Source organism: Zonotrichia albicollis, chromosome 17 (assembly GCF_047830755.1).
Source record: "Zonotrichia albicollis isolate bZonAlb1 chromosome 17, bZonAlb1.hap1, whole genome shotgun sequence".
NCBI classification, from domain to species: Eukaryota; Metazoa; Chordata; class Aves; order Passeriformes; family Passerellidae; genus Zonotrichia; species Zonotrichia albicollis.
Genome location: NC_133835.1, coordinates 11002589 through 11017795, shown reverse-complemented (window position 1 = coordinate 11017795; position 15207 = coordinate 11002589). Strand labels below are relative to the sequence as shown.

Below are 15207 nucleotides of genomic sequence, written 5' to 3'. Positions count from 1 at the left end.
AGCAATTTATCCACGTGAAAAATAGCTCCCAGCAATGCTCCAAGGTCAGTGTGAGCTGCTGAGCTGGTGCTCTGCTGTGAGCTGCATCTGGGTGTCACTCACTGACCTTTTCCAGGACACACTGGGGAGAGGGAGCACCCAAAGCCTCCCTTCCCACACCCTCCTCCCTGCCCTCTCAGGGACACATCCCCCTGTCTGCCCAGGTACTTGCTCCTCATTTAACTAGAAGAGAAAACTGTGGACTTTCCCCAGGTCAGACAATACCCACGTGAGTATGAAACCTGGTAGGGATTTAATTGAAGCAAAGCAATTAAATGGGGCTCTGCAGTGTTTGGTTTGGTCACCACCCCTCAGCCAGCCCCTGGGACATCCTTCATGAGGAGAGGGCTCTGGAGGTCTGCTCTCCAATTGTGAAATCCCAGGGATAACACGGTTCTGATGCAAAGAGACATCTCCTCTTCCCAGCTCCAGCCTGAGGGTCTGCTCTGGCACAGATCACTGACTGTGGCTGCTCCAGGTGTCACCTGCATGGCTCATCCTTGCCCAGCCTCTCCTGTGGCATTGTGAGGACTTTCAGGGTGCTCTGCTCACAAATGAGTCCTTATGAATCCCCCACTGCCTGGCCCAGCACGACAGGAGGATTCACTCTCCAGCATGGGTGGGATTCTGAGGGCTCTGAGCTCTGTCCTTTGGTCTGCAGCTGCTCCATCCTGCCCTGCTGTTAACTGTCCTTGGAGGGATCATTGTGGGAAGCAGAGCAATTCTCCAGCTCCTTTGTGATCCCCACTGGGCATTGCTCCACTTTGATTTTCTTTTTTCCTCTCATTGACTTCTTAGATCCTGTAAACAGCCAGATGACAGCAGGAGTTAGCTACAGAGAAATGGATTTACACTTCTGGAGTCAGCATGGCCTCATCCCAAAACAGGGACAGCACAGGAGGAAGCAAAGCTCAGCACAGGAAAGATGGAGAGAAACCCCTCACATGTGAGATGTGTGGGTATCCAGGGGAGGCTGTTGTTATGCCGGACACAAAACAATGTGAAGGAGAAACAGGCAGAGAACTGACCTGGTGCAGAAGCATCCCAGAGCAGCAAGATGCATTCTGTGGGTTTCTTCCTGCTCCAGTGTGGCTCATGGCTCATACCACATGCTGAGAGAGGTGCTATGCCCCTCCATCACCCCATTCCTGCCCCAGCTGCACCCACCCCTCACTTGGGACATCCCCATCCAGTCCTGGAGGGGTGTGTGTGCCTGCCCTGGGCTGCACAGCACAGCTGTGCTCCTCCCATTGCTCCAAGTGTTTGGTTTTGTACAGCAAACCCTCTTGTCACCAGTTGTGCTGCTGTCCCCTGAGCCAGCAGGGCCCTCTGAAGGCCAGGCTGGCAAAAAAGGTCCCTTCAAGCTTAAGCAACAGCCCTCTCTACATTAATGGTTGGGCCCACGCTTGGCTGTTTTTACCACCAGGACAGAGTGGTGAGCAGCAGGGTTTTCTGACAAACTGTCTTATCCCTGCCCTTATCAGGAGCAGTTTTCTGCTTGCTCACCTGGAGGGAACATGGGTACAACACATTCCTCTGTCAGCAGGGAAACCTCCACAGCCACAGTGGAGGATCAACAGAGCTGGCAGGAACCTTCCTCTGACTGTCAATAACTCAGCCCTGGGAATTTGGCCTTCCCCAGTCACCACCCCCCTGACCAGATAAGCAAACACAAGGGACTAAGCTCTGTTAGCTTAGGTGCTTGGGGTGCTCTCCTGGCCACCCTGCCCAGGCTGTCCTGGCTAACCATTAGCTGGGGCTCCTCTGCCTGGAGCTGTGAGTGCTGCAAAAACATGGCTCAGAGGAGAACCCTCCTCTGCCCTGTCCTTGGGCATTTCTCACAGGAGTCCCTCTGGAAGCAGCAGAAGTTGTAGCCTTGAGCTGATGCCCCAAGGAACTTCTCCTCCCTACCTTTTATCCAGGGATCCTGTCCTCTTTTTCTCTTCCTCTGCTGCACGTGAACTTTGTCTTTGGTGCAAAAGTATTTCCCGTCAGCCTCGGCTTCTTGTAGGATCTCATCTTCATACTTCTCCTACACCAAGGAGAAGAACAGTCAGTCTGCAAACCACCCTGGCTTTCCCAGGGAGCTGGTGGCTTTGCCAGGGACCTTTGTGACCATTGCTATGAGTGATGACAAATGCAGTGCTCATAAAGGCTTGACTGGCTGGAAAGAGTGGCACTTCTGCCCCTCAGCAGCAAGTTGTGCAACAGGGTGGGAATGAGGTTTGGCACCTGGTGCAGGAAGAGCCTCCACCTTCTGGGACAGCCTGTCTGATATCTCTGGGAGCCACCAGCCTGAGCTGATGGCTGAGAACAAACCAAACAAACAAACCAACCTCACTGTCCGTTGTGTCTGGCTCATCGGATTCTTGCTTCCCAGACTCGGCATCATTGTCATCTAAAGAAACACAAAATAAGTTTTTTGGCTGGTGGCAGGATTGACAAGCTCATGAGCAGATGCAGAGCCACTGGTCCAGGCTCACAGAGCCACTGAGGCAGAAAGCAGCTTCAGCAATACACTGTGGTGTGAAGCAGAGGCACTGCAAGCTACGTGGCCTGGAATGAATGTTCAGGAGTGATCCAACAAGACTCTGTTGGGAAAGCAGCTCCCAGCAAAGCTGTGTCCACTGGACTTTGCTACACCAAGGTCACAATAGCTGTCCCAACACCTGTGGCTACACACAGGAGGGAAACTGGGGGTATTTAAGCTCCAGAATGCACCTTCCTGTTTGAGCCCCAGGTGGGGAGAAGCATTTGGGGTGAAGAAGCCAAAAGGGACAATCCCATGTCTGCTGCTGGTTCAGCCAGCAGCTCTTGGCAGGGAATGTGTGCTGAGGAGCAGAGGAAGGGAAGGCAGGGGAGATGCTGCCCAGGAAAAGCATTTCAGTGTGCACAGCCCTTGGGCTGCACAGCCCCAGACATGTGCCTGCACACACCCCACTCTGCTCACACTCATCTCAGGGGCTGGTGGTGGTGGCATCACCCTGTCTGCACACACAGTGACACACCTCAGCTGCCCATGGGGGGCACAAAGGGCTGTGCAGGGGCAGGGGCACCCCCAAAGCTCAATTCTTGTTGCTCATCACACCCAGCTCTAGCCAGGATGGGGCTCAGCAGGGCAGCCCCCTCCTGCTGGCCCTGCAGAGGTGGGAGAGCAGGTGATGCTGCTTCCAGGCACTCCTGGATTCCCTGTAGCCTGATCCCATCCTCACCTCATCCTCCTCCTGCAGGTTAAGGTTCACTAGAAAGTGCAGAAGTATTTGTGTATTGTTTCCCGGGCTCTGTGTCAACCTTAAGGTGAGAACTGAAGAAAGTCCTGTATTCCCACACCCAGAATGTAATCAGCTGAAATTCTTCTGCCATGATGATATCTCCTTAGCATGTAAATCACACAGGACTCTTTTTTTTTTTTTTTTTTTTTCCTCTCCACTGTGAAAAATCCTGCTCTGGAGAGTGTTCCCAAACCACTCCGACACGCCCAGACCAACTAATCCAGGCGAGCTCAACTTTCTGGCCGAGCCAGTAAGGCTGGTACTGAGCAGCAGACGTGCTTCCCACCCTGATCCCCATGGCTGCTGCCTCCCACCTGCCTGGACAGACCTGGCACCTGTGTCCCTGGGGGTCAGGCAGGGAGAGAGCCTTGGGAGGGCTCTTGTGGAGGGTGGGGCAAGGGAAGGAAGGAAGGAAACCATCCTGATCTGCCTGCTGCAGGTACAGCATCCCTGGCTCTGTGCTCAGCCCTCTGTGCTGTGTCATCACAGGACACGCTTTGGAGCAAGGGGACAGACAGGGCTGGTTTTCCAGTGCTAGTCCTGCAAACCTCTTGCATTTTCCCCATCTCTTTCGGGGCATTCTGAGCTGCTTCTTCCCTGAGAGGAGTGGGAAATGCTGGAGCAGCAACTTTGTCCTGTTGCTGCTCATTGTGGAATGAATGGGTTTTCTGCTGGAGCAACATTGTCCTATTCCTGCTCATTCTGGAGTGGATTTTTCTAAGAGTATTTTTCCAATGCTGACTCCTCAGCTCCTGGAGATTTCCATGCAGATGCTCTGCTGAGTGTCCCAGGACACCCCAGGGATGTTGGACACAGACACTGGGCCTTTCTCCAGAAAAACCAGGATTACTTTCTCCCCATTTATACTGAGCCTGAATTTTGGACTTATCTAGGGTAGAAAACTGAGCTCTCAAGGACAGAAATGTGAAACCTGAATTTCCCCAAAGGCCCAGAAGAGCTGGGAGTCCTTGGTGCCTGGAGGGTGGGATTGCAGGTGCGTGCAGAGCCCAGCAGAGAGCTCTGGGCTGGGAAATGCCTTCACCTTTCACTCCTGCCTTCTCAAATGTCACATTTGCCTGGGGCTTCTTACCTGCATCTCCCTTCTGTGCGCCGACATCCCGCCTCAGCCCGGCCTCAGGAGGGGCCTCTGGGTCACTCGGGGTGGAGCTGTTTTTCAGATATGCCCGTGAAAGCCTGAGCTGTGGGACACAGGGACACACACACTGCTGTCACCAGGCGGGAGAGGACTGTCCCCAGCCCTCAGTTGATGACAGTGACACCCACAGGGATGAGCATCACAGAGATGCTCCTGTTCCTGTGGTGTGTTTGCAGGGGGCTCAGCACCCCCTGCAGCAGCCTGTGGGAGGGGGCACAGGCTCTGCCTGCCTTTGGGCGTGGATGGAACCCTGTGGGCACTGGAGCAGGGTGGGGAATGAGAGCCAGGGCTGAGCATCACAGCTCTGCCATGTGCAAACTGGCTTCACACACCAAACCCATCCTCCCACAGTGCTGCTCACAGTGGTCCCAGCAGCAGTGCAGGGGATGCAGGGGATGCCAACAAGAGCTGTACTCACCACAGCTGCATCTTCCTCCTCCTCCTCCTCCTCCTCCTTGGCAGCCCCGGGCAGTGCCCAGCGGTAGGGGCAGCGCAGGCGGTCCCGCTGTGCCCTGTGTCCCGCTGCGGGCACGGCCGGGCTGTCCCCGGGGCTGTCCCTCGGGCTGCCGTCCGTCTGTCTGTGCCTGGGGTCGGACAGGTCCAGCGGCGCGTCCCCGTCCTCGTCCCTCGCCTCCTTCACCCTGGCTCGCGGCTCGGGGCGCTCCCTGCCCCGCCACAGCTGCCTGGAGAACAAACTGCTCAAACTCTGATTAACTCTAATGGTTTATAAAAACATTGGTCCTGTAAGCCAAAGATTGAAGACTAAACCCCCTTGTAGAGTTACCCCACCATCCTAGCTCAGGAAGAAAGGATTCAAACCCTCATCTCCAGCTCCCAAAGCTAATATTTTTAACTAAACTACTTCCACCATTAAAGAGCCCGAATCGCCCCCTGAGACAACCCGCACACAAGCTCCAACACCACAGAGTCAACAATGTGAGAATCCATAAAATTAGAGGGTTTTGGAAAAGCTGCAAAAGGCAGGCCTCAGATACAGCAAGAATTGTGAGTAGAGCTAAAGCAACAGTCATGAGGTAGGTCAGCAGAAAAATTATTTAAACTGTAGGAAAAGCAAGGGCAAATAGAACAATAGCCTGTGTATTAATACTTGTCTGAATAGCTCTCTAAGCTGCAGAAAGTTTATCTAGCAAGATATTAGGAAGGGTAAAGCTTAAGAATGGAGCTCAGTGTGTTGAGGCTTACGAGTGGATATTGTATTCGAAATAAGCAAGCATTGTTTTAACCAAAGGTACCTGTGCTTATGGTGATTGGATAGAACCACTGTCAATATGCTTTTGCTTTGTGTGATTGGTCAAGAAGCTTATAAAGTAAGTTGTAACATTAAGTTTTCTGGCCTGCTGCCAGGATTGTGAGCTGCTAGCATCTTCCCATTATCATAATCATGTAATGAGACTGATGCTGAAAAATAAACAGCTCGAGACACTTTCTATAGTAGCCCCATCTCATTTGTGTCTGTAAATAACCCCCCTGCCAGCATCAAACAACAATCCTCACCCCTCTTCCTTCCCATCCGCAGCATCCTCCAGGAACACCCTCTCCTCCTTGCAGCCCGTGGCCATGCCCAGCCACGGGGACAGCGGCCGTGTCTCAGTGTCACCGTGTGCCCGCTGGCCCGGCTGGCACTGCCGCAGCAGGAGATGCTGCAGCCGCTCCCGCTGCTTCAGCAGCTGCAGCTTCTCCTCCAGCTGCTGGTCCCTGACGTACACCATGGTGGCAGGGAGCTTCAGCAGGGCTGCCTGCTCGTCCCAGGGGTCCTGGCAGCGTGTCCTGCCCTCGGCAGCCTTGCTCCTGAGCGGGTGGACGGGGAAGGTGCCGCTGTCCCGCTCGCCCGGGGCGCAGGGACCCGCCAGCCCCAGCTGGTGCAGGGACAGGTGCTTGTGCAGCAGACACAGCTGCTCTCTCCGGGCACTCAGCTTCAGGTTTTCGTAGGATGGAGAGACCTTGGGGGAGTCTGGGTTGCTCGCTGTTAAATAACTAAAAAAAGCGTGGAAAAAAAAATTACATTACAGATCATGTCAGGAAAAACCCCCACACATTAGCAACAGAGCTTTCCCATGGTTTCCCAGCTGTGTGTGGTCTCTCCTGCTCTTTCCGTGCCCTGTTGCAGCTCTTGGTCAGTAGACTATGTTTGTGTTTGGGGTCTGTGCTGGGGAGGAAGGTCCTGGTGGCCAGGGGCATCGGGTATCAGCAGTAGGAAGCCATTCCCACCCCACACAGTGTAGGAAGCCATTCCCATCCCACCATCCAGCAGCAGTCCCCTGTCCCCAGGCCATGGCAGCTCAAGGCAGGGCATTGAGTGAGGGTAAGGATGCAGTGAGCTTTCACATCAGCACTGCTGCTGAGAAGTCACTTTTTGTATAAAGTCTTAAGGCCAGCAACATCCTTACTACCCCCTGGGCTTTCTTAGTGTTTGAAGACTCCCAGGACAGAGGGACAGCCCACCCTCCCCTAATCTCACTCAATGAGAAACTCTTACAGCCATCCTAGGAAGGTTGGGGCAGTGCAGGAACCTGCCCTGCAAACCTGCCCTGCAAACCCAGTCCCTGCTGCTGCTGCTGGTTATTTGGCAGCTTCCACAAATGCAAGCTGTTCCCAGGAGTGCTCTGCAGAGCTACTCACACTCTGGGAAACTCTCTGTCTGCAGGTGAACTCCCTGGCCTTGCTCTGTGCTCCTGAAATCATGGGGAGGATAAGCCTGGGAAGTGCTGAGCCCTGCAGGAAAACCCATTAGAACAGATAAGGAGGAGGAGCAGGAATTGCTGCCTGCCTGGGACAGTCCTGCCTGGATGTGGGGACACCTGGTTCACTTTGTGGGTCTGTCTGAGGAGCTGGAATAACAAGAGCCTGACCTTGTTGGGCTGGATTCCAGTCATTTTTCACTGCTGTAAACTGGGATATCCCCCCCTTCCCGAGGCTGTGGGGGAAGTTTGGGGAGGGAGGAGGGCAGGCACAGTGAATGCTGGCCATGCATCCACTGAGGGTGCTGCAGTGGGTCAGCCCATGGCTCCAGGTACTCACGCCTCCAGGCTGGGGCTGTGCTCTCGTTCTGGAGGGAGAGGAGCTTTCCTGGCTGGGGGAGACACTGCTGCCTCTGAGGGACTCCTTTCCAGCAGGCAGGGCTTGGAGCCAGCTCTCACCAGGGCAATGGTTCCGTGCAGCTGGTTGGAAATCCTCTGGGATGCCTGTGGCAGAAAGTCTGGGTGAGCCATTCTGCAGGGAGCCTGGCTGAACTGGGACACATCTCCTCACCAGTGAGGACAAAACAGACAGCTCTGAGTGCTCTGCTTGATATGGTTCTGGTCAACAGCTCTATCAAAGTTTTTATTAATTTTTCCAGGAAATTTTCCCTTCATGTACTCTCCACTTTCTGGCTGCACTATTTGTAGCACAGGAAGTTTTGCATCTCCTTTTAAGTCATGATTCAGAGGCTTAACCAAGATAAAACCCTTCAAATTCCTTGTCCTATAGTCAGGCTTTTTTACTCATGCAAGGCTTTATTCCTGCAAGCTCCTGGCACACACTGCACTGGTGGGTGTATTTCTGCTGGGCCAGGACATCACTGTCTTCATCAGCTGTCATGAAAGGCTCCCCACATGTTCTGACTTGACTTTCCCCTGCCCACCTGGAGATGTCACCAAGCCTTCCTGTGATCCCTATTAATTATCCCCACAGCCTGCCTGCAGCCTTACCAAAACCCTTTTTCACCTGCTCTTTCAAGTTTTCTTGGGGAGGTCGAGTAAGCAAAACCTGTGCCAAAACAGAGGTATCTGTGTGGGTGTGTGTGTGGGCCTGAGTTCCCAGGAGCAGGTCCAGGCCCTGCAGTCTCATCTCCAGTGCCCAGTGTCACCATGTCACTCAGCAGCCCTGGGCTGACACCTTCTCTGTGTTTGTCCTTGCAACCCCTGAGTGCCAGGCTCTGGAAATGACAAACTACCCAGGTCTGGCTGATTGTTCCACCCTCCAAGGGCCTCCTACTTTTTCCCCATCCCATACTGATCCAGTTCAGATGGCCACAGCAATGGGGAGAGAGCCTGAGGCCATCAGGCTACCTCTGACAACTCACTATTTCTGCAAGGCTGACTTCTTGGAGGAGAGTGCCTGGAGAGGTCCTGCTGCTTGGTGAGCTTCTCTGGAGCTTCTCTGGAGGCTTTTCTGCAAAAATAAGACAGAACCAGCTGCTGTACTGGTCCCCCAGAGCTGCTGCAGCCCTGCCCTGAGTGGGCTGGAGCCATGCAGCCTCCCAGGGATGCCACTGGCTGCTACCAACCACCTCCCAGTGAGGATTTTGAGTCAAAATCCCCTTTTGGCTCAAGCCAGCACCTGGCTGAATGTGCCTTTCACTACATGTGTGGGTGGCAGGAAGGCAATGCCATGGTCTCTGCATGAATTTTCTTTCAGTGGGGGCACCCAGCACTCTTTAGCTCTAATGCAGAGCAGGGTGTTTCTCCCCTGACCTGCATTTCTCCCCCATCAGCTTTCCTGCCCATGGCAATGTCCATCTGAGCTGCCAACAGTTTGGTCTTTGCTCTCCAGACCCTTTCCCAGAGCAGTTTACAGCATGGCTCAGTTATTTTTCACATCCCCAGGTCCCTCATGGGTGACAGGAGCAGCAGCACCCACCTTCACTGAGCTCCAGCTCTGGCACGTCCTGCTGGGCTGCTGCTTCCCTGGGCTCTGCCTTCTCTGTGCTGGCATTCCTGCTCACTGGGGACAGCAGAGTCAAAGGGGAGCCGGGTGTGGAGCAGCTTTCTCTGGAGGACACTCCTGGGGTCTTTGTCCTGTCCCTGTTGGAAGGACAAGAACATGAATGAAGGAGAAGGAAGGGTTTGGAGCAGCTGTACTGAGAGCTCTGAGCCTGATACACAAATACACGTATTTATCTCTGTGTGTATGTGGATATTCCAGATCCTCAGCCTCACCTCCTTCCACTGCAGCTTATCAGCAGCCCAGCTGCAGTCTGGAGCATGGACAGCATGCCAGCCCCACTTGGAGGTGTGATTGCCCCACTTCATTGTGGGTAACATTGCAGGAAGCCACGAGGTTGGGTAAGGCAGGACCCAGCTGTGGCTCTTGCAAAAGCTCTGTGGGAACCTGGCCCTGCCTGGGCTTTCAGCCTGATGGAGGGGTGGGTTCAGCACAGGGATGTGGTGTCTGCCCCTGTCACCAAACCAGGATGGAGAGGGTGATGCTCAGTGCCACAAGGGAGTGCCTGAGCCTTGGAGACACACACAGAGCCCTGGCTGGACTCTGGTGCTGGGGTGTGGATGTTTGGCTGGAAATTCTCCTATCCAGCATCTCAGGGGAGAGCAGAGCAGAGCAGAATCACTCAGTGCTCAGCAAGCCCAACCCACAGCTCTGGAAGCACTGAGGAGTAAAAGCCAGAGTTTCTCTTTAAGGAGATGGTGCTCCCGTGCTCCAAAGAAAACACATTTCTAAACTAATCCCTCAGTGCTAATTCCTCTGGACTTTAAACCCTTGAGGAATGAGCTGATTTGTATATATTGGCCAGCCTGGCAGGTTACTTGGCTCCCAGCACAGCGCTGTGCTGGGCTGTGAACCTGTTGGTGCAGATCACTTCTCCCTCTTTAACCCCATCCCTGTCCCTTGGGTGTCACTGTCCTTTCTCCAGAGCCACCTGCTTCCTGCAGACCCTCTCTGGCTGCTGCAGGAGGGGACCTGCTGCCATGGAAAAGCCATGGAATCCCAGGCTGAGCTCCATGCAAGCTGCCCAGGGCTTTGTTTCCAGGGGGTTAAATATCTTTGTTCCTCAAAAATTAATCACTGGATGCTGGTGAACAGGGCAGTCAGCAAATATTAACAAGGATTTTAAGACTATTAGGGGTTTTTCCATGTCTTACATACACAGGAACCCATGGGAATTAGGTGATAAAATGCCCCTGAGGATGCCACAGTGTGGACCTTGCCCTGCCCAGCTCTGGGGATGCCCTTGCCAATGTCCCTTGTAAAGAATGAAACCAGGAAAGTGCTTACTCCAGGCTCTGGAGCCTCTTCAGTTCCTCCTTGAGAGTTTTGTTCTCCTCCCTCAGGCGATTGGTCTCGTTTGCTGCAGGGACAGAGGAGGGGCTGTGAGTTCAGGTGCTGCAAGGATGCTGCTCACAGCTCGCTGGGGTGATGGAAGGGGAGGAGGGAATGGCACCGACTCTGGGAGGGATGCTGAATTTCCTTCCCTCTTTGTAAAAGTGCTGGGGCTATGGGATACAAGGGAGCAACTTTCTGACTCAGGTTTCATCAGGATTGGGTCTGCTTGCAGATCCCCAGCTCAGGGGAGTCGCACGACCCATAAACAGACCCAGAGGAGGCAGTGGTGGGTTGGGCACAGTGAACATCTGTCACAGACATATTTTATGAAAAATCTTTTTGCTAAGATCTTTTCTCCTGAGAAGCTGGGAAGCCTCAGCTTCTCCATGTTTTGCTGCTGTAGAATGTGATTTGGATAATTGTTTACACAGTATGTGAAATTGTTTTCTCTTGATGACCAATGACAGCCACCTATGTTGAAGCTGTAAGCAGTCACAAGATTTTATTATCATTCCTTTCTTTGCTAGTCTTCTGATGAAATCCTTTCTTCTATTTTTTTAGCATAGTTATAATATATAATTTTGTTTTAATAAAATATCTATAATATATATAATATATAATATACTATATACTATATACTATATACTATATACTATAGAATATAGAATATAGAATATAGAATATATTACATATTACATATTATATACATTATATATTATATATTATATATTATATATTATATATTATATATTATATATTATATATTATATATTATATATTATATATTATATATTATATATTATATATAAATAATAAAGTAATATAAAAATATAATAATATAATGATACAATAATATAATAAATCAGCCTTCTGAAACATAGAGTCAAAATTCTCATATCTTCCCTCATCCTAGAACCCCTGTGCACACCAGGGCAGGGTGGTGAGTGGGTGCTGTGTTAGGGGCAGGCCTGGGGGTCTCAGGGGGGTCACACAGAGGCCAGAGGGAGATGTGAGCACCCAGCACTGGGCACAGAGAGCACGGCTGGGCACCCAGGCACGGTGCCCTGCCTTGCTCCTACTCAAAAGCAGCAGCAGTGCCATAGCAGGGGAGATAAACCAAGGGCTCTTGGCACCTCTCCATCCCTCCTAAATGCCTTATCTCCTTTACCCCATGACCCTCCCTGGGCTGGTCAGATCCCCAGGGAAAAACACCCAGTGCTGGGAGCTGTGCCAGGGGCTCAGGAGAAGATCCATCACACGTGTTGCTTGATTTCATTTACCCGTGCTGAGCTGCTGCTGTGACTTTCCTGTCTTTGCCAGAGTGTTGCTTCTGCTGTGCCAAATCCATCCTTTTCCCAGGCAGCTGACACAGCCTGGAATCTCTCATTTTTCTGGAGGTGTGGGGGGCTGTGACCCCCCAGCTCTGATGATTTGTGTGAAGGGTTATGTCTCCTTGCTCCCTCCCTTCTCCCCATCCCCAAACCCTTCCCAGATTCCTGCTCACCACGTACAAATATCTGGGAGAGGGATTAACTGGCAAAGACTCAGCCTGCCAAAGCCAAGCTCACAGCGGGTGTCAGTACGTACAGAGGATGAAGATGTGCTGCAGGCTCTGGAAATGAGAGGTCTCATACTCATTCTGCTTCTTTTTGGCCAGCTCCTGGGTGACCATGCATCTGTCACAAAGGCCAGCTCGCAGCCTGGGGGAAAGAAACCCCACAGCCTGTTACCACATGAGAGAAATAAGTTCCTGCCCTGCCCATGGGGAAGTGTGAACACCCAGACCATCACTGAGAATCACCCCCACAGCCCAGAACTGGCCTTTGCACCCCTCCAGCCCCACCACACCAGCCTAGGAAAGCTCCTATGTACCTGCCCAGACTCCTCCAGCTCTCCCAGCAGCTGAGTATGGGAAAAATAGAGTTTCACGTGCTCGTGCTGCATCCCAGTCCTGGGGAGACAGCAACCCCAAACTCTCCCCCAGGACTGTGCATTCAGTGCCACTCAGCAGCATCCTATTTAAAAACAAATCCTACCTGTTTTCTAACACCTTTACATTTTCTTTCAGGACTTTCTGTTGTTCCCTTAATTGGTGATTTTTAGCAAACAGCTCTTCAATTCTCTGAGCATCGCTAGTTGAAGAAACACAACAAAAAAAAGCAGCATTGTTAGATTTCTTCCCAAAACCTGTGCTTCATTCACAGTCCCCTTTTTCTTGTGTGGCAGGAGGGGAAACAAATGTGTTGGAGCCTGGATCCTACCCCTGACACCCCAGTTTATTCCTCCCACTAATTGTTCTCCAACGGGGAAAGCACCGGGTGGCACAAGCATCACCTGCCTGTGGGAAGGCAAACTGGAGCTGGGCTGGGATCACCCCAACCCTGCCTGGAGCCAATATTTGGCAGTGCCAGAAGAGCAAATGGTGGTCTTTAATGTAGCAGTGTTGGAGAATAAGTCAAAAGTCTGAAATTGCAGTGGTGTAACCACCCCTGTGCCCCAGCATCGCTCACCGGCACTTCTCTGTGGTCAGCTCCATCACCTTGCTGTGCAGACCTGGAATAACGGACAGACACACAGACATGGGTGTTTGGGGCCAATTCCCCAGCACTCAGAAGCAAACAGCACTGATGGAATGTCAGGAAGGTGCGAGGCTTTGCAGAAATCTCACCCATCCACAAACCTGATCTCTGATAAGGAATAACACATTGCATGTGTTCAACACAGCCACAGTTTAATGTAACTGGGAAAAGTTGTACAGAATGTGAGCTCCTTTTGTATCCCCACTATTTAATGAGCCTGCATCTCCTTTGCAGTCCCAAAAAGTCTGGTTTAGTTTTGTTTCTACTTATTTCTCTCTACAGCCTGCGTGTCCCAGGTGGGCAATATTTTATAGCTTTCATGGTTGGAAAGCATCTTGGAGAATATTTACAGCTGAACGGCTTTCCTTGATGGATCTGCAGACATTGTATCCTGTCAAATCCATTTTATGCAAAGTAGATGTAAACATGTGGTTTAAATTGCTCAACAGTTTCCTCTAACTCTCACATGGCTTGAAATTACACAAGAGAAGAATGAATTCATAAGCCAGAATCATCCAAAAGTGCTGAAGTTTTGTTCATAATATTGATACTGGGAATTATTCTAATAGGAAAACAATTGGGCTTGGCACTTGGTTGCTTAACCTAATGGGTTTTATTTTAATAATGTATGGCCTGAGAAATAATTTATTCCCTAGAGGAATAAGCTATCCAACCTGACTCAAACGTTTTCTTTAACGGAGCTTCATCTCCTGCTGCTTCTGTCTTATAGATTATTGCATCTCTGTGCTGTCCCTTTGATCCCTCAGTACACAAACACACTGCAATCCTCGCTGATGGAGCAGATGCCCAGCAGGGGTGAGTGTCACCCCTGCAAACTCCCAGCTCACAGACCAGGACAACAGGGGCAGGAGGAGCCAAATCCCCCCTGGTTAATGTTGGGAGCACCTGGGATTCCTGCAGGGGCTGAGCACCTCCATGGCCTCCTTTCCACAGCATGGAGTGCAGGAAAGTCCTCTCTCTTCTGAGAGAACAAGTTACTTCTTCATTCAAAAAGTCACTTTTTCCTCAGTATGCCAACGAGAGGTGGAAATGTGCCACCAGTGGGTGTTGTCCCCTGAGGGGCAGGCTGTGACCTCGTGTCCCAAGCCATCCCCAAGGGTGCTGCTTGCTCAGCACTAATCCCCAAATCTCCCTAATCCACACCTGCTCCTCCTCCCTTCAGGTTATTTGACACCAAAGGGATCAAGGTTGTTTTACAAAGAAATGGATCTTGGCCAGGTTTTGGTAAGAAAATTTTGTCTCCCTACCTTGGACCTCTTTCTCATGGATTTCCTTGAGCTTGTTCAGGAACTCTGCAAAACTCTCTGTGGTCATGGTCAGGGCTGAGCCACACACCAGGCTGTGTCCAGTGTGAGGGTGTCCTTCTGCTTCAAATTTCAGCCTAAAATAGAAAAAAAAGTCCAACAAAAGAGATGTGCCTGGTGCACGTGGTGTTCTGGAAAGGACAAAGCCCAAAGCTGGGAAGGGAAATCGTTTGCTAAACCTTGGGATGCATTTTTGTCCACCCTGCCTCAGTGCTGAGCATAGCAAAGAGAATGCCTTAGATACTGGGAGAAGCCCAGCTGGAAAATCAGGCTCTTCCTCTACTTGTTGAGCTGTTTAAATTGCATTTCTCTGGGATGAGGTGGGGCAGAGCATCTTCTTGAGCATAAAGAAGGGACTGCAGGACTCGTGCTGGGATCACACGGGGATTGATGACGGGGAAATTCACAGCAGATTTGGTGCTTGAGCCTGATGGGCTCATCTCCTGCTGGATGTTCCCTTGCATCCCTCATCCCTGTGGCACCAGGCACAGCTTTTACAGAGGCAGCACACAGCACTCAGCCACCCCAGTGCCATCACCCAGGCTTCCTGCATGGCCTCACTGGCTGCAGCCTCTTCCAACACTTGGGAGACACCCAACAGAGCTTTTCCACCCAATTTTACAGAGAAACCAGGAGAGGCAGTGTCCAGAGCCAAGAGCTTCAGGAAGCTGTCGTGGGCACATCCATGGGGTCCTCTGGAACCACCAACACCACACTGGGAAAGAGGAACTTCCACAGGAAGGCGTTTAGCATCTCCTCACAGGAACTTCTCCCCC

General features: G+C 51.7%; 1 protein-coding gene across 1 annotated transcript; it reads right to left on the bottom strand.

Moving 5' to 3' along the window:
• Positions 1 to 294: 294 nt before the first annotated feature.
• Positions 295 to 14441, bottom strand: RBBP8NL (RBBP8 N-terminal like). The gene is made up of 14 exons (XM_074553784.1): positions 14375 to 14441; positions 13038 to 13080; positions 12564 to 12659; positions 12115 to 12227; positions 10480 to 10552; positions 9109 to 9272; positions 8552 to 8640; positions 7507 to 7670; positions 5983 to 6462; positions 4886 to 5150; positions 4402 to 4510; positions 2376 to 2437; positions 1951 to 2071; positions 295 to 840 (listed from the first exon to the last, which is right to left on the bottom strand). Exons 1-14 carry the CDS (start codon positions 14439 to 14441, stop codon positions 722 to 724), a joined length of 1965 nt encoding a protein of 654 aa, XP_074409885.1. The 3' UTR covers positions 295 to 721.
• Positions 14442 to 15207: the final 766 nt, after the last annotated feature.

Bases quoted from the DNA above. Each gene is read 5' to 3' on its own strand.
- RBBP8NL (XM_074553784.1), bottom strand. From the start codon at position 14,441: ATGACCACAGAGAGTTTTGCAGAGTTCCTGAACAAGCTCAAGGAAATC. The intron at 9,273-10,479 runs GTAAGCACTTTC...TCCTTCCAACAG, and splicing joins AAGAGGCTCCAGAGCCTGGA to GGACAGGACAAAGACCCCAG. The intron at 841-1,950 runs GTAGGGAGGAGA...GGCTGTTTACAG, and splicing joins ACAGGATCCCTGGATAAAAG to GATCTAAGAAGTCAATGAGA.